A 24,014-nucleotide genomic window follows, 5' to 3' on the forward strand; every position below is an offset into this window, starting at 1 on the left:
TCCAATTTGGTAGAAGCATGTTTTGAATATTTTTAATATGCTGAATATACTATATGTTAGAATATTCTCTCCTAAAAGTAAGCTTTCTCATTGGCCAATTTCTTACCTACTAGTCTTTACAATGAAAGGTTTTCAGTATTTATCTTAACACACTATAAAATTACTAAGGCTTTGGGATAAACAACATATATTCCATTTTATTATAAAGCAGATAAGGTTTACTAGGATAAGCCTCATGCAAATAAGATTAATTGAAATGCAAATGATCGGTCTTCTTAGATTTGGTAGCTATTTATGTGTAAAATATGTACGTTTTTTCTAAACATTGTTGTACTTTCATGTTATGTCACTGTAAGAAGTGTAATCTAACAAATAGTAAATACTGACTCTGTGTCAGGCTTTGCAAGACAAAGCCCCTGTGAATGTGCAGCTTACCTTTTAGAGGGGAGGAAATACAGAAAGGGAAACAAGTAAGTTAATTATAAGTTGATGTTTCTAAAAAGGAAACAAGCAAAGTGATGATGTAGTCATGCCCAGAAGTTGTTTACTCAGATCCTGCTGTGGCTTCACCTTGGTACTCCAGTGCACTCTGCCTGCAGTTAAGGGCTTTGTGCATTCCCCTTCAGGGGCCTGCCCCAGCCAGCCTGAGCCCACTTCCATGGCCTGCCCATACCTCTGACCTAGGTCCATCCTTTCCAGGGTGGCTAACAGGTGGCTATTCATGGGACATAGGGGTGCAGCTTGGTTGTGCAGGATGGTGTGTCTGCAGGTGTATACATGGTAGGCTTCTTGAGGAGTGTGATGGAATCATGAGTGAGAAGGGAAGAGGGCAGGCTTAGAGTGTGAGACCTGGAGCAGACTTTTCCTATGCTGCCATGTTCAAGTGCAGAACTTTTGAGAAATAAATGTTTGACTTGCCAGACTGTTAGATGCTTTTGTCAAAGTAATGGGAACAGAACATGTTAAATATATCGGTTTGTTTACTTGATATGCAACTTTTACAAATTTAGACATGTGCTATTGGACCCCATAAATGTTAATAATGTAATATAGAAATACAGTACTACTTTTTGAATTCCATTTCAGGTAGTATGATCAGATAAAGCTCTGATACAATTTGAGTCAAAGGCCTAGAGCATGAAAATGGGTCACCTCTGAAAAAAATTACAGAGATAAATGATTAAGTTCCAGGTAGAGCGACTTTGTAGTACAAATGTACAGAGGTTCATAATCAACAATAACCACAGAGTTAGTCTATATAAAAAAAAACAAAAATGAAAAAAGCCCCTCAAAGGAGGGAGTGGAATAAGGTAAGGAAAGAGATCTTTAGAAACCAGATGATGCTTTAGTATGCTAAGAAAAAATTTGCATTTTATTCCAAGACCAATGAGACACTATTGGAGGATTTTAATAAAAGGAATGACAGGTTCTTAATTACATTTTTTAAAAAGATCACTTACAACTCTTCTCATGCACTCAGAATACATATGAGGTGAGAATGGAAGCAAGAAATCAGTTAAAAAGCTGTTACAGTGGTTCAAGGGATAAATAATGTTTTCTTGGTCTTGAGTCATATCATTAGAGATGAACAGGAAGTAGATCCAACATTTCCTGATGAATTATACATGGGAGATGAGGCAGAAAAAAACTCAAGAACTACTTTTAAGATTTTTGGTTTGAGAAACTGGACGGATAGTAAAATTTAATGAAATGGAGAACATCGTGAGAAACACATTTGGTGGAGATAGGAATAGGATTCTGCCGCGAACATGGTTTGTTTGAGATACTATAGACCTTCAAATAGAGATGTCAGGTATATAATCACATAGGCGAGTCTAGAATTCGATGCAGTATGAACTATTTCTTCAACATACCACACTCTCCAAACGTCTCAGAGCTTTTTTTCCAGCTATGCCTTGTGTCTGGATTATTTTTTCACTGCCTCTGCCTGATTTTATTCTCAGCTTGCTTGCCAGTCTATCTAAATGGTTATCTCCACTCTTATTATTAATCTCAGTATTGTTTGTGTTTTGTTTTTGGTTTTTTTTTTGTAATTCACATTTGGGATAGATGGAAGTGAGAGGTGATGGACTCTCCTTCCAAAAGTTTGAGGGATCTTGAGTAAGAGGAATGGTTAATGTTCGGTAAGCACTTATTGTGTGTTAGGCACTTGCTGAGCGCTTTACAAACATCTCATTCAATATTTAGAACAACCCTGTAGCTATTTTTTGTAATCTTCATTTTGCAGATATGGAAACTGAGGCTCAAAGAGGGAAAATTGATGAAAAATTATACAACTAGTACAACACAATGATATTTAACCCCAAGCAACTTGACTCCATAGCTTCCTCTTAAGAATTACATAGCACAGAAGGCTCATGCGCAATGCCGTAGATTTAGTTTCCCTTTGGGGAGCTATTAAAGATTTTGATGAATTCCATGGAATTGTCCACAGTACCACTCACCAGCCTTTTGCCAGTGTCGAGTTCTAGAAATAACTCACTGGCCCAACAAAATGACCCCACCATATATTCCTTGAGGAAAGGACAAATGTCACTCTTTGTATACCTCTTCCTCATGAAGTTGCCACTCCCACAAACAGTAGAATAGAGAGAGGTCCCCAGGATCTGACCCACTTTAACTCACAGACAGATCTCTTCCTATCCAGTCAGTCACTAGAGAGCTAAACCCATTCCATAGAGACCTCATCTGCTTAATGGCCAAAGTGTGTGGGGGTGGGGAGGAGCAAGGATAGATGCTAAGACAAAAGGGGAAAAGCTACAGGTCTCATCTTTTTTGCTCTCTAGTGATAAAGGTAATATCTCATCCTCCTCCTTTCTCCTATTTTCCCTGGATAATAAACTTCTAAAAGCAGAATCTAGACTTTGCTCTCATTTTAATGAACTCTTTTGCTTTTCACATTCAGTTTGTTAAATTGAATCCCATCAGCAAAAGGGATAGATCTATGACATAGAATTTACGGATGAATAATATGTTTCTTGTAGGAATTTGATAGTCCAAGTTGAACATGAACATTTTCCTATCTAGTTATTTTTAGTCACTCAGTTTTCAGAGCATGGGAAGGATCTGTATCAGCATTTTTTCACTTAACACCAGCTGCATGTCTTCCTTTGGAGTGTATAACTGTTGGCTCTGAGAGTTTTAGTCGAGAAAAATGACATTCTAAAGTTGAGATGAATGAAAATGAGTTGGAAAATATTAGTATATGTACAGAAAGTTATATAGCCTTTATTTCAATTAAGGCTATACTAATAGAAACAAATTTATTAAACTTGCAAATATATTGAAATATTTTCTAAAATGATATGTGTTTCCTAAATAAGACCCATTTGGGAGAAAATAACTTTTGGATTATTTAGAATTAATTTATAGAGCATTGAAACAAGTATTCAATTACTAAAAGCTTCTCAAATGAGTTGTCTGACAGGCAGACTGCTTTGCATACTTGTCAACAAGGATTTTTACTCTGAAGTAACCCTCCCTGATAACTTTAATGACAAAGCTGATCAAATTCTGAATAATCCTTGGAATCTAAAATATGCTATGGCTGAAATTTTGAATGGAAAAACTGTGCTAAGCAGGTAATGAAGCAGAGTGACTGAAAACCTGTATATAAAAGAAAAGTACAGATAGCAATTATTTCTCAGTATGAATAGTAGAAAAATTATAGTCTGACAGTCATTTCATGTTCTGTATTGTGGCATTTTGTTAATTATTCCTTAAGAATTATACATTGGGTTTGTGGCTTCAAAATAAATGCTCTGAAATGTCATGTTGTCAATATGTTCAGAAATTCATCTGTTTTAGGTGTTAAATCTTGTGATGACGAATTTTTTTAAAAGTCTGTATTTAAATTTTTACCTTCAAAAAAAAACCACGGGATGATTACTCCTATCAATTTGACCATGTATGGATAAAGCTTTTATTTACACTATTTCTGGTAACTAAATTCTCAAGTTGGACCTTCACTGGTTCCTGCATGGAAATAGGTTGTATTAGTTAATTGTCCTGTATTTGTTTAAGGCAGAATTATCTAAAAATCTTAAAGTAAAAATGTTACATTAAAATAGCTCATTTTCTGTACACATATGGAAGAAAGACTCCTTTTATTCGAATTTTGAAAAGGGGAAGATATATAGGGATGAATAAGATTGTTCTACAGTATTGTTAGAAATATTTTCTTAAGTGTGCGTTGTTCCTGGAGAATTGAATATGAATCAAAATATAGTGTCTGTTTACATCACACTCTTATCACTGACTCATCTGCTTGAGTTCTAATTTCAAATATGTCCCTATACCTCTGTAAAGCCCTTTGAAAGGATAACTTTAGGAAGAAATGTGCAGCCATCCCAGAGCGATTTGGCGGGGATTGATTGGCATAATAAATAATGGCCATCTGTACCCCGTGGCAGTCCACCAAGAAATGTGATTAGTCCCCTGCAGCTTGAGCAGACTATGGCTAGTCGTCTTCCTCAGGTGAACAAAGGAGAAGCTGCTTTTTTGCTACTTGTTCACTTCATTTAAAATGGCTACTTTTGTGAGGCCGAAGTAATTCTAAGATTTAGGTTTTAACATTTTAAAGCTGTAATTAGATTTTATTTCTTGTTATTTTTATAGGTCATGCCCACTATTACACCTATTCATGTGCAAACATGATTTTACAAGAAAAATGTTTTCATAAAAGTGGAAAATACTATAATAGTGGCTTAATTTTGTTGGTTCCTTGTTTTTTTTTTTAATGATTTTAAATTTTATAGAAAAATTGGTAAAGAGACTGTGGGAAAATGGAAAATTTGTCATATTATCTAGTGGAAGTAAATGGTCTGGAGACTGAAGTGTGAGTCATATTTTTAGGTTATAGATTATATAAAGTAATCTTTATATTCTGGCACTATAAAGTCATTTTACTTGATTACATCTTGGACTTCTTACTGAGATTTTATTTTTTGACCTAAAAAATTGCGAATATGCAAAACGTAAAATTTTAAATTAGATTTTAATTGAGTAAATCCAGTGAATGAAGAGCTATCTACAATTAATTTATATACCATTTGCTTGTCAGAAGCAAGTTAGAAATCTTTTAGGACTAGAACTTGAAACTTGAAGTAGAATGTATAACCCATTACGTCTTAATTAAAACTGATAATTGCATGCCAGTCAATCTCTGAACTTGAAAGAGTCATATGCAACACTATATTCTATTTTGGGAGGCAGTGCAATGAGAAAAGACATAGGCTTTGGAGTCGAAAGATGTGGGTTCAAGCACTGGTTCTGCCATTTGCTGCCTGAGTAACCTATTTCTCAGAAACTCAAAGTCCTCAGAGTATCTTAATGATCGCATTACCACGCACTGATTCACTGGAAAGACTCACATAACTTAATATAAAGTTATACTCAAAGCTAAGATTTATTATAGCAAAGTTGCATGCGAGAACAGGAGCAGCAAAGGAGAGGTCAAACACATGCACCCTTGCCCTATTTATGCAGGAATTTCATGAGCATGTGTTTCTTCCCACCTAAAAACTGCAGACATTTGTGATATGTCATTGCTCAGGAAATTCTATTTGAGTCTTGGAGTCCACAGTTCTCACAGGTTGCTAATCACATGACCAGCCTTGGTGAGGACCCCAAGACAGGCACCAGGTACACAGCATCATTATTCATGTTTGCTTGGAACATGCTGACATGTTCTTCTTGTCTCGCTACTTCAGGCATATGGACTAACATTACTCAGTGACTTTTGGACATTTCACTTTAATTTTCAATTTGGCTAAAGGTTGTCATCATCATGACTGTGGAGATAAGCAGGAACAGAATGAAACTGACCTGCTACGTTAACCCTTTCCTCACACAGTTATCGTAAAAGTCGAACAAGGTGGAATTGTCCCACAGACCACTTTTATTATGTCTCTCTAAATCTTATGATTGTCTCCAGCATCAGCCCCATTGGAGTATCTGGGGTACACAAAACAATTTTTTGAGGTGTGGTAAGAAAAGAACTCTTTAAGGACTCTTCACTTCCACCATATTGGTATATTCATGCTGCCTAGAAGATTCCCATTTCTTTCTGAAGTTAAGCCTTTGCTGAAATCATTTTCTCCTTTTTGTGAATCTAAATTATATCCGTGTTGAAGGCTTATCTCAAATTCTACCTCTTATTTTGAGGCTTTTTCTGTCTTCTCTAGGACAATATGCTGCTTTGTCCTTTGAACTCTTATTAGTTATATTACTCATGATACTTTAAATAACATTTTAAAGAGTGTACTCTAAATGTCTTTCTTTAATGTATTTTTGGAAATGTACTTTCCCAAAGAAGCAATGCTAGTAATGATGTTTGGATTCTTAAATTTATCTATAATGTATCCAATGCGTGGGTCCTAACCACCATTAACAAGAATCCAATGACATATACTCTTACATCTTGAAAAGTATGCCATTCTGTCTTAGAAATTCCTGGATACTATTTCTCCCCAGCCTTTTACCTCTTCCTCTCAATGTAGTTGTAACATTGAGTTCCATGGGAGAGGTGGCTACTATGGCCTACGGCTAAGGCTGCTGCATGGTAAATGCGGAGAAAGTTTTTTGAGAATGAAATAGAAAAACAAACCATCTAGTTTAAGGAAAGTTTGGGGAGAAGAAAGCTGGTACTGGTGAAATGATGATAATCACCAACCATTCGTAAAAGAAACGGGTATTCCTGCCGATGCTGATCCTCAACTGCACAGGTACACATACCCCTTGCGCCTCATTTTTCCTCCCCAAACAGCTTCCGCTTAACTTTTATCTTTCCCATTCAGGGACCCTGGGGAGTGCATAGATGTTTCCTTTTCACAGACACTGGATATGACTCCTGACCACTTAAAACCAGACTTCATGATTTGCTCAGTTTAGCAGCTTGTAGGAAGTTACGGGAAAGATAATCTGAAATTTGGGAAATCTTTTCACCTCTTCTGTAAAGTGTTTTTTAACCATCTTCATAATATTGACCACATGCGTCTCAGTATTCCAGCTCTTTACTATTCAGACTTCTTTCTCAGTCTCTTTACTCTTCATATGTTTATTTTAAAGCCCTTCAGAAGAGAGACTATGTTTTAACTTATCTTTGAATTCACATATCTGCATTTTGAGCACAGTTTAGTACATGTGTTTATACAATAGGATGTATTTGGAGTTAGGCTCTGAGCATCTCTTGGCTTCTTTCTTTGCCCCGCATGCTGTTTTGGCTTTCTTTTCATAAGTTGACATAGCCTGGTATATTCTATATTTTTATCTTCTTGCGTATTGTATTGTACCTCAAAGTGAGTCCAGGAAAAATCTTTCCTAATAGGCTCTTTGACTGTGGAGAGCCCTTTCGTGTATATTACATGACCTAGAAATATAAACAAATTTCTTCCTGCATTTAGTTCAGTATTTTAGACTCTACTTACAAATATGTATGTGTGGGGCTTGAAGATAGAAAGAAGCAATGTCAGACAGACTTGTACTCTGGGAAAGATGGGATTTGGTAAGGACAAGAGGGACAGAAAAGTCTAGAGGAGAGGACTTTTAGGATTCTAAGTCTTTAGGAAGAGAAAGGAGTTGCAGCAGATGCTGTCGGTACATTGCTCAAATTTCGGGGGCCGAATTTCAAGATTTGCTTCTGGAAGAACCCATACTAAGACAGACACAAAAGCACCTTTACATCCAGAAGCCCTTAGAACCAGATTCAGCAGCCCCAGCCAGCTTCCCAGGAGGGCAGTGAGACCAGCTTATCCATTCCTTCCACTTCTCAGTCTCACTCACAAATCAACTAGTACAACTAGGCATTGTTTACTTAGATGGGTCATTAGGAGATACACTGTGATTTCTTAGGCTCAGGCGGCCACCAAAATCTTTATCTCCAACTTCCATCTTCTGAAAGTGCCTAATTTCTGTCTCATAAACATCTCTAAAATTTGTTCCTTGATATTTACTAACACTGTCTTTGATCATGACATCATCAATAACCTTATTTTAGTCAAAGAATTCTTTAGTTACCTTCTTTTTAAGGGTATGAAAACTAGGTAGTTCACAAAATATTAAAATCCAGTACTAGAATCATTTACCTGTACAGTTTAACAACATTTTTTTCCCACATATTTGATGCTGCAGAAGTACAAATGACTCTATAATAAGACAAGAATAAACTATAGAAAAAATTTTTCACTTTTATTTCTTGTATTTTAGTACACTGGTAATACAATTATTTACTGATTTTCAATGCAACACTAAAACACATATCATTAAAGTAATTATGCAATTCTTGCTTATTATCAGTTCTGAATTCCTAAAGTTCATTATTATGTTAAGCTACATTCAGGAAGATTACTGTGGTTTATTCTTTTATTATGAAACAATGTTTGAAAAATTTGAAAGACTTTTAGTTGATTATTTACTGTTATGGTTGTATGGTAATATGAATTTTATGTTTGATCCACAATTTGAATCAATAAGTCTTAATTACTTAAGGTCTCTTATTTAAGTTGTTTAAAAAAATCAACATTAATTCTGTGGTACCTGCATCATCTACTTATCATACCACTGAGATTTATCACAAAGACAGCTTTCAACAAAGTTTCCCATAGAAATACAAAACAAAACCCCAAACATCTCAAATATAAAAACTTCCCTAAGAAAACTGGGATGTACTACTTAAAAGTTCAGTAAAAACTTTTTTTCAAGCAGTTGGGAATATCTATGTCCTGCCACATGTTTCTTTTTAGAAATTTATTGTTTCTCTATTAATAATTTTCAAGTGAATGGTTACACTTTGGAAACAAATTCTATTTCCCATGTCATAATTAATGATTCAACGAATATGCTGGGCTCAATATTAGTAAAATATTTACCTTCCTGAGTAATGAAAAAACATTTGAAGATATAACAGCATTGTATCCTTCATTTGTGAACATAACATATAAGCATAAAGGTGGGGTGAGATGTACATTTCAGAAAGCTATGTAGATCGCAATATATTGTAATTTAACCATACACATGCACACAGATATTTACTACCCATACATATATTTCAGAAATGTTTATAAACTACTTCACATAAAAAATGATAGAAGGAATGCTAGACATTTAACATTGGAAAACCTGACCTTCAGAAGAATGTTTTTTTTCTTCAAACATGTAATATGCTGTTATGTTGTAGACTGAGGAGATGCATCTTTTGTGTCCCCAGTACTAGAACCAATTGATAGAAGTTAAATATAATAAAAAGCCTCAAGAATTAGAACAACTAAAATTAAATTGGCTTTGTTGGTAAAATAGATCGCTCCCCATCGCTGGGTTTTTTAGTGATTTTTCTGTTGCCTGAAGTCCTAATTATCTGCTGTGAGTAGCAGTGTTCATTAAAGGTTTGTTGAATGAATAGATGACTAAATCAGTTGATGGATGGATGATAACTGTAAGAGCAGAAAGTTGGGCTAAATCATCTCTGCAGTCCTTTCCAAAACATTGCATTGGTGCTTTTATTCCAGTTGACTTAGAGGAGTACATTCAACAGCAAGAACAGACTATTGTATTTGGGCTTAAGAGAGGAGAAATTTTCCTAGCATAGACCAGTATTCAAAAGGTTAAAGTACATCCAAGACTGTGGTAGAGTTTTACAGTTGTTACTGGTAGCCCAGGGATAGGACTCCAAAAAACCCACATTATTTTAACAATTAAGAAATGCTTTATTGAATTTATATCTATTAATATCTGTTACATTAAACATTTCTCATTGTTTAGCTTACTTTACTTTTAACTTAGAATCACCAATTGCTGCTCTTCTTTATTTAAGTAGATATAACTTTACCTTTGGTTTTACCTTTGAAATTTAAACACATTTATTTCTACATTTAATGGGTAGTTTAGACTCTGCAGTATTTTTCAATCCAATTATGGAGGCCACAAGATTTTCAGGAACAGAATAATATGCAAACAAAAAAAACAACAAATAAACTCGACATATCCTAAAGCCTTGAGTAAGAAATGTTGCCATAACAACCATGTTTTAAAATTGTATTTAAAACTACCAATAGAAATAATCTACACTCCCAATAGAGGCCTCTAACTTGGACTTGGCCAATTATATATAATGTAGTTAGCAAATAGGTTGAATTTCTGAGAGGCGAGCAAGTTGGAATCATTCTTATTGCCAGAGAGATGGTTGGGAGGAATTTTGTTACTGGAGATGCAAGGTGTGCTTTAGGCAGAATTCCCATAGCTCCCAGTCTGAGTTGCCTCAAGCCCATATGTTCTTAGCTCGAGATGATTCAATTCTCAGAGCTATTTTGTTGACTTTCTGATTCTATAATTCAATAAAAAGTCATTTTGGAATCCACTTTATATTAGATATAATAGTTATAGATCTAAATGAGACTATATATATGAAATTCTTTACCTCTGTGGTAGTTCTGTAATTTGATATGAATTGGCTGGAAACATTACACTCATGTAGCATATATAATAGATTAACATCTAAAAAAAAATGCATGGGCCATCAATCCTTGAGCAGGCTCACTAGGAGACATAGATAAAAATCTAACTTCAGTTGTCGAAAGATGCTGGAAGCCTTAAAGAGTTAAAAAATGCATGGCATTTGTTCAGATTATAGATGTATGTTCTATCATTTGATCTTTCTTTTTAATTACCTGAATGGTACACTTGTATATATAATTTAGACTCAGGTATATATAATTTAGACTCAGAAAATTATTGCCCTTAGTTTTATTTTAAATTCAATGTTCTTTGACCAATCTCTTCAGCACAGTAAAGGCAGAGCAGAATATTTTGGAATGCTGGACTAGGAGACAGAAAATCAAGAATCTAATCCCATTTCTGTCACTTAGTACCTCTTGTGACCATGGACAAGATTTTACCTTCTCAAGGCCTTGGTTTTCACATCTGCAAAATGGAGATAATAGTGCATTTCCTGCTAATTGGATGGGAGTTCTGAGATTCAACAAGCAAGTATATCTGGAAATATGTTAAAAATGTGTCCCATCCAAGTTTGGATTTCAAAGTGAAAATGCTTATCTTTGCCTGTATTAATAGGCTGACTTTAAATCTGTTCTTAAGCAATTCTAAAAATTATTCAGATTAGTTGAAGAAACAGAAATGCATTGTTTTGGGAGTTGCCCTCCATTCTCCCTTCAAAAATTAGATATCCATTTTAGAGCAAATGACTTGATGTTTCTAAATGTTTTCTCATTTTGAGAAATAATTGATAAATGGGGGAAGTATATATTTCTTGCACCATAATGATACATTAATATTCATGAATTAACATAAGAAGTTTAAGTCAAGTCTGTAGTTTCAACATCAGGCAAATTTAATCATTAGAGTTTGAACATAGGTTTGTGAGTATTCTTATAAGGTTACAAATCACTAGCAAGCGATAAAACATTAAATAAAACTGTCAACTCTATTCATTCCTATTTTAATGCATCTTTATTTCTGTTGATTTTTATTTTAGTACAACCTTCATTTTTGTTTAATCCTAGTAAATCTGTGAAGTAGAGAGAAGCAACAATTCTTGTTTCCTGGAGGAGACTAAGTGGCAGTCTGCTTCCATTCCTTCTGTTCCTTTTCCAGATTCTAGAAGATTGCACAAATCTTGTCCCTTTACAGAAAATAGAGCAAAGTCGTATGTGGTATAATCACTATAGGAGATCCCAGTTCTGGAGCAGTTAATAAGGAGGTAGCTGCAGCTTTTTCTGGTCACCCTTCTGAGTGTGACTTTTCTTTGGAGTAAAGGGGAGAAGAGGTTAGTGAAGATAATAGGAAAGTCAAGAATTCAGGCTCCTTCAACACTCTCCATTCTCAAACTCCATGTTACTTAATATCCCTGTTCCTTAACTTACTTTTGAATTGTCTTTTCATGTAGTCTCTACTTGTTTTTTGTTCCCACAACAGTAAAGTCACTTAAAACATTGGAGTTCCTTTTATTACCACTTCAATCATCAGCTGGGTCAGAGGCAGTGTTAGGTGAATTTTAGTATCATCATATAGCTAAAGTTGCTTGCCTTTCTCAGGCACTCAGAAGCCTCAGTAGTAGTATCCCATTTACTCGGGAAGGAGTTGGGTAGTTCATCTTTTCAGGGTTTGTGTTAAGTAACACTGTCTTATCCAATTAACGGATTGGCGTTTGTCCCTCTATCCACATTCCTACAAAAACTGCGGCTATTAAATTCCAATCAAAGCAAATTGCCACGGAATTCTTCTGGGACATTTTATCTCTCCTTACAGACTGAGTTATAAGTCTTAATTCTGAAGTTTTAGCTGCTTCTATTTTATCTTCATTTTAGCTAAAACAGATTATGAGCAACCTTATTTTTGATTGATTTCCCCTCAATTTTACTTTAGTTATTGTTATACATTTGCTCATCTTCCCTGTCTCTACTAATGTGCTTTTCTGCCTATCAGTGGGAAGGTTATTTTTGTGACCTCAGACCAGGAGTGACCACCAGATAGCAGTCATTCTGGCAGTAAGCATTGTATAACCCCTATTCTTCCTCCCTGCCCGCCCCCACTCTGAAAATTAAACCCCTCATCTTTCTCTAAAATAATTTATTAACCATTATTATTTAAACAACAATAAAGTCATTTAAAGCAGAGTCAGGATTCTTTTAATATTCTGTCCCAATAATCAACTATAAAAATTGGCCCGGTTTAAACATTTGAAAGGATCATCAAACTTCATTGAACATACTTTAAGAAAGCTTTTATTTAAAAGCAAAAAGACAAGCATAAAGGATTTGAGAGGCATCCCAAACACAATGTCTTCAAGAATCCTACTTTGTACACACCCAGTCTAAGCTGGGCCTGGGTTGATCCACCAAGATCTATAATTCTGGTTTTGAGAGACATTAAAGGAGAAACTCTCTGCATGCCTTTATGTCCCATTCCTTATTGAATCAAGCTAATCTTGTCACACCAATTGATCAGGTTGCAAATCATCAGTAAAGAAATTCACCCTGAGATCCCAAAGGAGTTTCCAGCTTTAATCAATGAAATCATAAATCTAACTGTCCTTATGTTGTCTAAGAGCCAAAAATCAGATCCAGGCATCCCCAGAGATGAAGATAGAGTTTTTCCATTCCAGCTATAAATTAACTCTATTTCACATTCATTTATTATTTTTGAATTTTCAATTTTATTGACTTCTCATTACTTTTTTTTCTGAAAGCTTGAGATTATTTTGGTCTTTTTCTAGATTCTTACAGTAGAAATTTAAATTATTGACTTGAGACCTTTCCTGTTCTCTAATATGAAATGCTATAAATTTCCCTCTAAGGACTACATGAACTATATCCTGAAATTTTTGATATGCTGAATTTTTATTTTTGTTCAGTTCAAAATTTTTTCTAATTTCTCAAGACGTTTTCTTTTATCCATGGATCATTTAAAAGTGTATTGTTTAATTTCCAAGTATTTGGAAACTGTTGACTTCTGGTTTAATTTTTTTGCTGTCAGAGAGCATACCTTGTATGACCTCATTTTTTTACATTTGTTAAGGTTTGTTTTAAGACTCAAATTTATGGTAGGGTTTAGTTTGGTAAATTTTCCCTCTACTTGACAAAAAGAGTTTTATTCTGTTGTACAATTTTATCATAAAGATCAAATAAGTTGATCTTCTTGGTTAGTGTTAGTGTTATTCAGTTATTTTATAACCTCGCTGTTTTTCTCTATTGTCACTGAGAGAGGAGTGTTGAAATCTCCGATTGCAATTGTGAAATTGTCTTTCTCCTTTCAATTCTGTCAGTTTCCTTCATTTCAAAGTGTCTATGTTTGAAGCATAGACAGTTAGGACTATTATATTTTCTTGGTGAATTGACATTTTTATCACTCTATGATTTTCCTATTCATATGTAATTTACTTTTAGTCTCCTTTGTCTGACATTACTGTAGGTAGCCCAGCTTTCTTAGGATTTATGTTTATATTTTATATCTATTTTCATCCTTTTACTTTTTATAAGTGAGTTTCTTTAGGCAGCATTTAGTTGACTAATTTGAAAAATTCTCTTACAATCTGTATTTTAAATGGTGTATTTAGACAATTTATATTTAATATAATTATTGATATGTTTGGATTTAGGACTATAATTTTCTGTTTTTCTTTGTTTTTTATTTCTTTTTCCTGTCATACCTTCTTTTGGATGATTTGACCATTAAATATTTTTGTATTTTCGATTATATAGCTTTGTACTTTTTTTTTTTCCTGGTTGCTCTAGGAATTACCAAAAACATATTTAACTTTTCACAGTTCACAAAGAATATTTTAACACTTCAAGTACAGTGCAGACACTTTATCACTGTAGGATCCTGTTTACCTTCCCCTCTTTTACTTATTTGTATATTGCATCTACATCAACTGAAAAACTCATCGGAAATATTATAATTTTCCTTTCTACCTGTCAAGCACATTTTAAAGAACTCAGAGAAGAAAAGTCTGTTATATTTATATAAGTATTTACCATTGTTGTTATTCTTTTCTTCCTGATACCTCATTTCCTTCTGGCTAAAGAACTTCCTTTTAAAATTTTTTTAAGAGTAAGTCCACTAGCAACTAATTTCTTAGTTTTCCTCTACCTAAGGATATCCTTATTTTATCTTCATTCCTGAAAGATATTTTTCTGGATATATAAACCTGGATTTGACAGTTTTTTCTTTTAATACTTAAAAATGTTCCACTTCTTCTTGGCCTCCACAGTTTCTGATGATAAACTCTCCAGTCATTCTGATTGTTTCCCTGTAAATAATGGGTCATTTCCTCTAGCTGTTTTAAAATTTTTTTCTTTGTCTTTGGTTTTAACCAATGTAATTATGTTGTGTCTAGGAATTGCTTTCTTTGAGCTTTTCTTTTTTGGGGTTTCTTTTTTAGGTTCCTTGAATCTGTAGGTCTATTTCTTTTAACACATTCGAGGAGTTTTGGGCCAGTATTTCTTCATATTTTCAGCACTGTAGTTCTTTTCCTTTTCTTAATGCGACTTTGATATGAATGTTAGACCTCTTGGTATTGTCCCATGGAACCTTGGAACTGCTCATTTTTTCCCCTCTATTTAGCTTTTATGTCAGATAATATTTGTTGATCATAGTCTATGACACTAAATTTGAGTTTTATATAATTTTCATATGTCACAAATTTTTCACTTTTTTTTTTTTTTAAACAATTTAAAAATGCAAAAGCCGTATTTAGATAATGGGCCATCCAAAGAAAGCATTGAGCCAATTTGGCCTCTAGGCTTAGTTTGCCTATCTCCGTTTAGTCCCATCTGGGCTGGAGATGATTAGAAGGTAGGTTTAATTTCTTTTATTTCCAGGTTGCCTTTTCTACAACAGAGTGGTATCTTTGACGTCCTTATTCAAGTCTGGGGTATTTTATGTATGGCCATGCCACCCTAAACAAACTGGATCCCGTCTGATCTCGGGCTGGGTTAATACTTGGATGGGAGACCACCTAGGAAAACCAGGTGCTATAGGTGTAAAAAATAAAAAAATAAGGGATTGTAAGCTGACAAGGTCCTTGCAATCTGTGAAGTCACCCAAGGGTTGCCTCACCTAAAGAAAATAAAAATAAATAAAATAAATAAAAAATAAAATGAGGTATTTTATCAGGGCCTGTTTTCAAAAAAAAAATTGTTTTCAACCTTTTGGCTGCTGCTTTTACAATCAGCATATGCACTTAAGGCAAACGTAGCTCAAAAAGACTTGGCTACTTTTCTTAAACTTAGTTTTTCAGTTGTTCACTATTTAGAGCTCTCTAGTCCTCTCAAACAGAAGTTTTCTTTTTACATTTATTCCAGCTTTTTCAGTGTTTTGCAGTGGGAGAGTTGGTCTGACCCACATAGTTTACCATATTTGAAATGGAAAAGCTCTCAACAACTCAGTTTGCAACTTTAATAACTCTCCTGCCTCCCAGACTACATTCTTTGAGAAATAGCTTTTGATAATATGAGGAGGGGAAATTAAACCCCAAAGTGCTACTCAAATAGTAGCATTTTTTAAAATATTTGCTTATTTTTAGTTTCTATTTTTAAAAAATCAACTTTATGGATATATAGTTTGCATACAATAAAATGCACAGATTTTAAGTTTATAGTTCAATGAAATATCAAGAAATATAATAATTCCATAACCCCTCAAAGTTCCTGCTTTCTCCTTTGCCGTCAGTCTTCCACAGCCCCTGCCTCAGGCAAGCACTGCTCTGATTTATAGCATTATAAATTGTCATCTCTAGAAATTGATATAAATGGATCCATTTTATATGTATGCATTTATATAAAGTATATCTAGCCTTATTATCTCAGCAGTGTTTTGCAAATGATCTGTTGTTGAATGTTACTCTAGTAAATTCCTATTTATTGCTGAATAATTGAATATACCAAAATTTGTTTATCAGTTCTCTTTTTGCTAGACATTGAATTATTTCTAGTTTTTGCTTATTATAAATAGAGCTGCCTCAAACATTTATTGGTGTCTTTCTGTGGCTGTATGTTTTTGTTTTTCTTGGGTTAATACCTAGGGGTGTAATTTCTGAATCACAAAGTAGATGTATATTTAACTTTATAAGAAACTGCCAAACTGTCTTCCAAATGGCTTGTATCATTTTACACTCTCACTAACAATGTATGAGGAATGCAGTTTTTCCACATCCTTGCAATCTCATGGTATTTTTAATTTTTTAATTTTAGTATTTTAATACGTGTAAAGTGACATCTTACTATTGTTTCTATGTTACTGAAGACTAATGATGTTTAACATCTTTTAGTGTGCTTCTTGTCTATTTATCCATATTCTGTTAACTTTTTACTCAATTTCTTAAAATTGGGTTATTTGTCATCTTATTATTGAGTTATGAGTTCTCTATATGTTCTACATAGAAATTATTTATCAGGTGTATGTTTTACTGAAATATTCTCCCTGATTGTAGTTTGCCTTTTCATTTTTAAAACATGATACCTTTGGGAGAACAAATGTTTTTACTTTTGATGAATTCAGTTGTTTCTTTTATAGTTAGTGCTTTTTGTGGCCCTTGTAAAATCTTTGCTTACTCACTTGGTCATGAAGCTATTCTTCTGTGTTTTCTTCCAGGATAGCTCCTACTTTGTTTTTAGATTGAAATGTTATACATGTAAATTATTGTCTTTAAAATCAGTGTTCCCTTTGTTGATCTGTCAGAAACTGGTGTTTGAGTGTTTGTCACATGGTGCTTCCAAAGGTTAAGTGCTTCAAATGTCTGTCCAGGACATGTTAAGTCATAGTGGCTTTTTACTTCAAGATGTTTGATCACTTGTTAAAACTCATTCTGTAGATCATAATTACATTTCAATCTGCGTAATGCGGCAACGCTACATTTTAACATAGGTTAAAAATAAATCCTGAATAAACTATCACAGGATTTTTTCTTTCTCTTTTTCCCACCCCTGTTTTTCTTTCCTTTTTTTTCTTCCTTTTTTCTATGTCTCTTGTTCTTCTTTGCTTCATTCCTTTTACCACCTTCTTCTACTTCTGTTTCTTCTTTTTTAAAAGCCTTTTTACCATTATGGTATTAAGTGGTTTAATAGCTGAGAATTTTAGATGATAAACTATTCCCTAAGTAGTAATTAGTTCTTGAGATTAGATAATGGGATGTTCTTTTATAATGGCATGTTCACATCACTGGTCTTATGCACCCTAGTTTTGTTGTTTTACTATACTACAGGAAATGACTTAGGAAAGATATGGGAATATATACAGTGTCATAAACAGCTATAACTCATGATCAGTTTATATGTGGGAAAAATAGCTCTTAATAATGTGGTTTGGATAGAAAAAGAATTCTCTGTGATCAAGAGAGACTTGGAATTTTTGCACTGTAAAATGAAATTCTCTCATGTACTTATGACACAACTCTTTAAAAATGACAAAAATAGCATAGCCTAAGCTTTATGGGGAGAGAAGAGTACATGCTGTGTGTTCTAGTTAAAGAGACTGTAATTTTGAAGGCTAAGATTTCTGATAGAAGTTCACTATAATGTAGATTTTAAAATCCTATTGTGTAGTAACATTTCTTAAATCTGTTTTATACCCTCTTGAGGCTACAACTTCTTAGTGTGCTGTAAATCGAATGGTCTGAATGAAATATCCCCTTAGGTCTATTTCCTACTGCCTCAGATGCATCTTACAGGATATGTACTCTTGCTTGGGCTAAAATACTGTTCTTTTTCTTTGCCACAGGATAAGAAATGGGTTCTCAATCATGAAGATGTCACATTGGGAGAATTACTGGGCAAGGTATGTAATCAACTGGACTAAATAACCAAAAGTCTTTATAGTGATTGTGAACTCTGCAGATTCATTTTCTTCAAAGCCCCCTTATATTCCATCACACAGGAGGCACATTCCCATATTAACCTAGAATAGTTTATAACCACATCTGTTATAAATACTGTGATGTTCACCAAAATAGATGTGTAAAAATCTTTGAAAGTTTTAAGAATGATTCTTGACTTTTAAAAATAGTATATGTGTGTTTTCCTATGGAAGGATTAAAAGCCATGATGATTTTATTACAGTGTAGTAAAGCCAAAACTAGTGACCTGAGATTTGAAAAGAAACTGTGAGGTAAGACAAGTTTAAATAAACACCTTCTAGTCTTGTTCCATTTGTTTCTGGTTTTACATGATAGTTCAGAAAAGACAAAAATACTGCTCTTTGAGATTTCAGGATTGTGTGTAGAACCATAGTATGAAACATTGGACACATTATTTTATCTAAAATTTATGTGGACAAGACATGTTTCAGTATAATTATTCATTTTTTTAGCTAGTTCTATTAGTGGTCATAGAGGGCTGTTAAATATGATTACATCTAACAATATATCTAACATTATATCTAACAATAATGGCAGACATTTGATAATTACTAATCAAATGGACTTTGCAAATTATTTATTATTGAGTTCCAATGAGTAAATATTAATTTCTTTGTCAATGACTTAATTAGTGATGTTACCATTTGAAAGTTTGAAATGAGTTTAGTTTCATAGTGCAAAGTGAAAAATAATGTTTTCTTGATATTTTCTCGATATCAAGATTTACTAAAATCTTGATATTCTGGTAAAACTATCACTCATACATTTCTGAGTGATCAATACTAGACTTAAGCTTCAGCATTTTAAGTAAAAATAATTATTACTTTTTTGGTTTCAAATTTAAACTTGATGAATTGATAAATTTTATCCTATTTTTTAGTTCTGATGTATCTTAAGGGAGTAAATCTCTGTTGAAATCTACTTTGCAGGATTCTTAGTATTTTAAAATACCTTTTCCAAATAGAAGCATGAAATTGCTATTGGAAAGCAGTGTTATTGACTGCAAATGCTTATTTAGTAAGTAAATTCCAAAGAATTTCAAGCTAAAAGCAGTAGCTGATGTGTTCATTTCCTCTGTGACGGTCATTCTTAAAGATATATTCTCTCTGTTACTTTAGGTCAGGAACTCAGTAGCAGTGATTGGGTGAAAAATTATAAATAAATTAATTTCCATGAAAATACAATTATAAATGGTAAAATTAAACCACTTACTGAAATAGAATGTGTTGATAGGGCAGATTTTTTTTCAGTCTTCAAGAAAAAATATTTTCAGTTAAAGAGAAATATTTCAATTTTTGTTTAGTTTAATATGTGAAATATGATATATCAGAAGGAATTTTAGCCTTTTCTTATTAATAAGGCTATTTCAAAGAATAATTATTTTCTCAATGACAAGACTGTAGAATGATGTCAGTTTCAATAAATTTAATCATTTTTTAATGAAAAGACTGCAACTTTAAAGACAATGGTATAGCTTAATTTCAACTAATACATTTGAGTAGAAAATGATTTGTCATTTAATATTCTCATGACCTATTCTGAATAAATATTTATAGTATACTGCTTGAGAATGCATAAGTAAAAAAGAATTAGTCATAATCCTACGCTACAGACTTTGAAATTTAGTAGTAATATAAATTAGAGACAGGAATTCTAACTTTCTTATTGAGCAGTATACTCTTAGTTGACTATACTTGATATATAATTGTTATTTAATATTCAAATATTTGTTGAGTGCCTGCAATGTACCAGGCACTCTTCTAGACATTGGAATACATCAGTGAACAAAGCAGACATATATCCTTCCCCTTATGGAGCTTGTATTCTCTTTAGCAGGGAAGATAGATAAACAATAAACATAACAAATAGTAAATTTTATAATGTTAAAGGATGCTAAGTTCTGTGAAAAATACAGAGTTTAGGAGTGCTGTGGGTCAGAATTGCAATTTTTTTGTAGGGAAATCTGGATAAGCCTTATTAAAATTCTTTCAAATAAAACTCAGGAGATATTTCGCCATGTGGATATCTGAGGAAGAAGGTTCTTGACAGTGGGTACAGTACAAATTTCATCTGAAGAGCAGGGAGACTGGCTGTAACTGAGTAAGCAAGGAGGAATGTAATAGGAAAGGAAGTCTGTGACGTTGAGGGTGTAGGTCATGTGGTGCCTTGTAGGTCATTGTAATTACTTTGACTTTGATCATGTATGAAAAGATAAGCTGTTGGATGCTTTCACGTGGAGTGGCATGATCTTTTTACAAAGATCAGTTTGGTTTCTGTGTTGAGAATAGGCTAACGAGTTAGAAAGTTCTGAAGCAATTGCAGTTATCTAACTAAAAGATGGTGGTTGCTGAGTTGGGGTGATGGTAGTGGAGGTGGTGAGAAGTAGTGAGTTTTGGATATTTTTTAAGGTTAAACCAACTGAGTATCCTGATATAAGGCCTCTATGTAAGGCATCAGAGAAAGAGGGGTGTCAGGATAAGTGCATCAGATTTTATGGAACAAGATTAGGAGTTCAATTTTGAATGTATTGAGTTTTGTCTGATAGATTTCCAAATAGAGATGTTGGGAAGATAGATATGAAGTCTGGATCAGAAGTTTAATTTGGTGATTGTGATTTACTTATTTGGGAGTTGTATTTAGATGGTAGTTAAAACAATAAGACTAGATGAGTTTAACAGTGGAGAGAGCCTAGGTAGAAAAGAGGAGAGAAGCAAAGACTGAGCCCTATTCACTCCAACATTAAGAAGCTGGAGAGAAGAGAAGCAAAATACTTGAAGTTGAGAATGTGCAGTCTTCTGAAAGGCAAAAATCAGAAGATGATACTTCAGAAGCGAAGAGAAGGAAGCATACCAAGGAGAAGAGAGTGCTCAGTGCTGTCAAATCCTGCTGAGAGGCCAAATGAGATGATGACTAAAAACCACTGAATTTAGCAATGAAGAGGTCACTGGTGACTTGGCTGAGCAGATTCTTTGGAATGTTTTAGATGAAAGCCAGATTGGAATAGATTTAAGAGAGAATGGGAATAGAGGCATTGGAGATAGCAAGGATTATAACTCTGAAGTTTTGCTGCAGAAGGGAGCAGGGGCATGTGGTAGTGGTTTCAAGAGAATGATTGGTCGTGGTGGTTAATCTTGGAGGAATAATAGCATGCTGGTTTGCACTTGGGAATGATCTAGTGAAAAATGTATGATTTTTGAAGAGAGACTTGCTGGAGTAACATCGTTAAGTAGGTAAGGTAAGGGGACGGGTTTAGTTTATAATAGGATTAACTTCAATAGAAATACAATAGTTCATTTTTATAACAGCAAGGGAAGATTGGTAGGTGGGTAAATGTGGAGCTGAGTTCTCTTTAGATTGTTTGAATTTTCTCAATGAAGTAGGAAGCAAAATTATCAGCTAAGAATAAGGATGGAGGGCGGGGAGGAGTGGAGGACTGAAGAAGAGAGTAGAAGGGGAAAACAGTTAATTAGAAGAATGAGAGGCCAAATGGTCTAGATAATTGTAATGTGATTATTAGGCAGTATTAAGGAAGTTCGTGCTCATAGATTTAAAGTGAAAGTAGTCAACACAGTTGTGGATCTTATCCAGCCACATTTAGCTGTGTATGTGCAGTTTAGGCAGAGTGTTGCATTTAATTCAGATTGTGAATTTGACAAGAGAGTTCTACAGATTAAGAGGGAAAAAAAGTTGAGTGTGTATGGTAAGCAGTTATAATTGTTGACCACGGAATTTAAGCTGCATAAGGAAGAAAGAGAGGATATTAATGTAATAAAAAATAAAAATTAATGGGATCTAAAGATTTTGAGGTTCTTACAGGGTCAAAGGATTTTTGGAGTCTAGATACTAGAGGAATTAAGCTAGAAAAATAGAAGGCAACTAGAAAACAGAATGAATGAATAGATACTATAGAGTCATTGCATTGTTGGCACTGACGGTGTTTAAAGCATGATCCTAGAAAATAGGCTGGAACACAGATCATTGGAAGAGATGTTTAAGAAAGAATTTGAAGTATTGCAAGGATCTTTAAGTGTCTGAAATTGCCAAGAATTAAGACAAGAATGACACTGAGTACAGTGATCCAGGAGCTCAAATTGTCAATAAATGAAGGGAAATATTTTCAAATTCTATAACTGATAGCCACAATAAGAGGCAGCTGGTAGATAATCAAATGACAAAACTTCAAAGCTGTTTGTTTGGTTTTAAAGAATGCAGGAGGGAAAATGATTTGAAAACAGTGACAAGGAATTAGTAGAACACTAAGGCAGTGGGAGGATTGGAGGTTGAGGGAGGCATCACTTAAGTTTAGAAGGCAAAAGGAAGCTCAGCCACCATTTGAGTGTTCACAGGTGAGAGCCATGTTTCTGTTAGAACAAGAAAGTGAAAGAATGACAAAGAATACATTAAAGATAAACATTTTTATAATGATGGACTGTGAATTCCAGAAAGCACAGTGGAAAATGGAAATAGAAGGGGAATAGTTGGATATAGAGGGTTAAATAGAAGTCTGCAGAATCTGATGAAGGTTAGAGAGGGAGGAGATGAGGGTTAACCTAGGACCAAGATCTTATGAGGACTGACAACATAAACGAGACATGAGATTTAGCCTCCTGGTCTTAAGGCCAGTAGCAGAAGTAAAGCTCTGCCTGTTAAATGGTAGGCTAGGCTTACTCCTGACTTCTTCGGATGGAGAAGAGGTGTCCTGAGAAGCATAGTCTTTTTCTCAGTGTTTGGAGATTTCCCTCTTGACCACCGGTGACAGAGTTGAAGTCCTCTGAGTTATGATTGATGAATGAATGTTTAAAATTTTTAGATAACTAGTATATGCCAAGACTTGTCATATGGGGCAGAAACCATTAAAAATGTACAAAGGGGCAATTGAATGATAACTGTTCAGTAACAGGATATGTAATTTGGGGAAGATCGAAAAATCCTTATGAAGGGGAGGGGGCATATGAAATGAACTTAAAGATTAGTTAGCATTTTCTAACTAATGGTGAGGGTGGTTTTTTACAGAAAAAATTAGGAAAGGCATGGCTTGTACTTTGGGTTCACTAAGTATTTGAATTTAGGACACATTTAACAGTTGGAGGCTATAATGTGGAGCTAGACAGAGGCCAAGAAAGTGATGGAAATCAAAGGATGGATGTTGAGTAAGACAGGAATGTAATGAAAGTTGTCTCTTGGAAAGATTAATCTGACAGTGCTGTGGTGGATGGATTGGAGCAGTGAGATCACCTTAGGGGAGGAAATTGAGATCTTGAACCAGAGCAGCCTTTTTGAGAATCAAAAAGGAAGACAAAAGTACTGTAGAGTTCAAATCGGAATGCTTGCAGAGAGAATGCTGGTCCTAGTAAATGAAAAAGGTAACTTAGCAAGGAAGTCTTCTAATGAATAAGTTTTAGACAAGTTGAATTATTATAAGTGCTTCAGAATCATTCAGATAGAGGCCTAGCAACAATAATCATGTAGATTAAGTCTTTTCTCAGCTCTATCTCTGATATAAAAAATGATCTGGTAATTGGGGGAAGGGACAATTTTTTTTAGTTAAAAAATAAGGATTGCTTTTAATTCATTAATGTTTCCTCAGTTCGTGAATTGCCACGATTTAGCAGAGATCAATGAAAAAGAA

At 34.1% G+C, this 24,014-nt stretch overlaps 1 protein-coding gene across 2 annotated transcripts in view; it reads left to right on the forward strand.

The window, feature by feature from the left end:
* Positions 1-24,014, forward strand: part of LOC120590799 (tyrosine-protein kinase Fer) — a 287,646-nt gene that overhangs the window by 132,032 nt on the left and 131,600 nt on the right. For both annotated transcript variants that reach the window (XM_039848412.1, XM_039848413.1), the window contains one exon: positions 18,250-18,306. In XM_039848412.1, the coding sequence (XP_039704346.1) occupies positions 18,250-18,306 (57 nt within the window). The remainder of the gene's footprint in view (positions 1-18,249; positions 18,307-24,014) is intronic.

This window comes from Pteropus medius, unplaced genomic scaffold (assembly GCF_902729225.1).
Source record: "Pteropus medius unplaced genomic scaffold, Ma_sr-lr_union100, whole genome shotgun sequence".
NCBI classification, from domain to species: Eukaryota; Metazoa; Chordata; class Mammalia; order Chiroptera; family Pteropodidae; genus Pteropus; species Pteropus medius.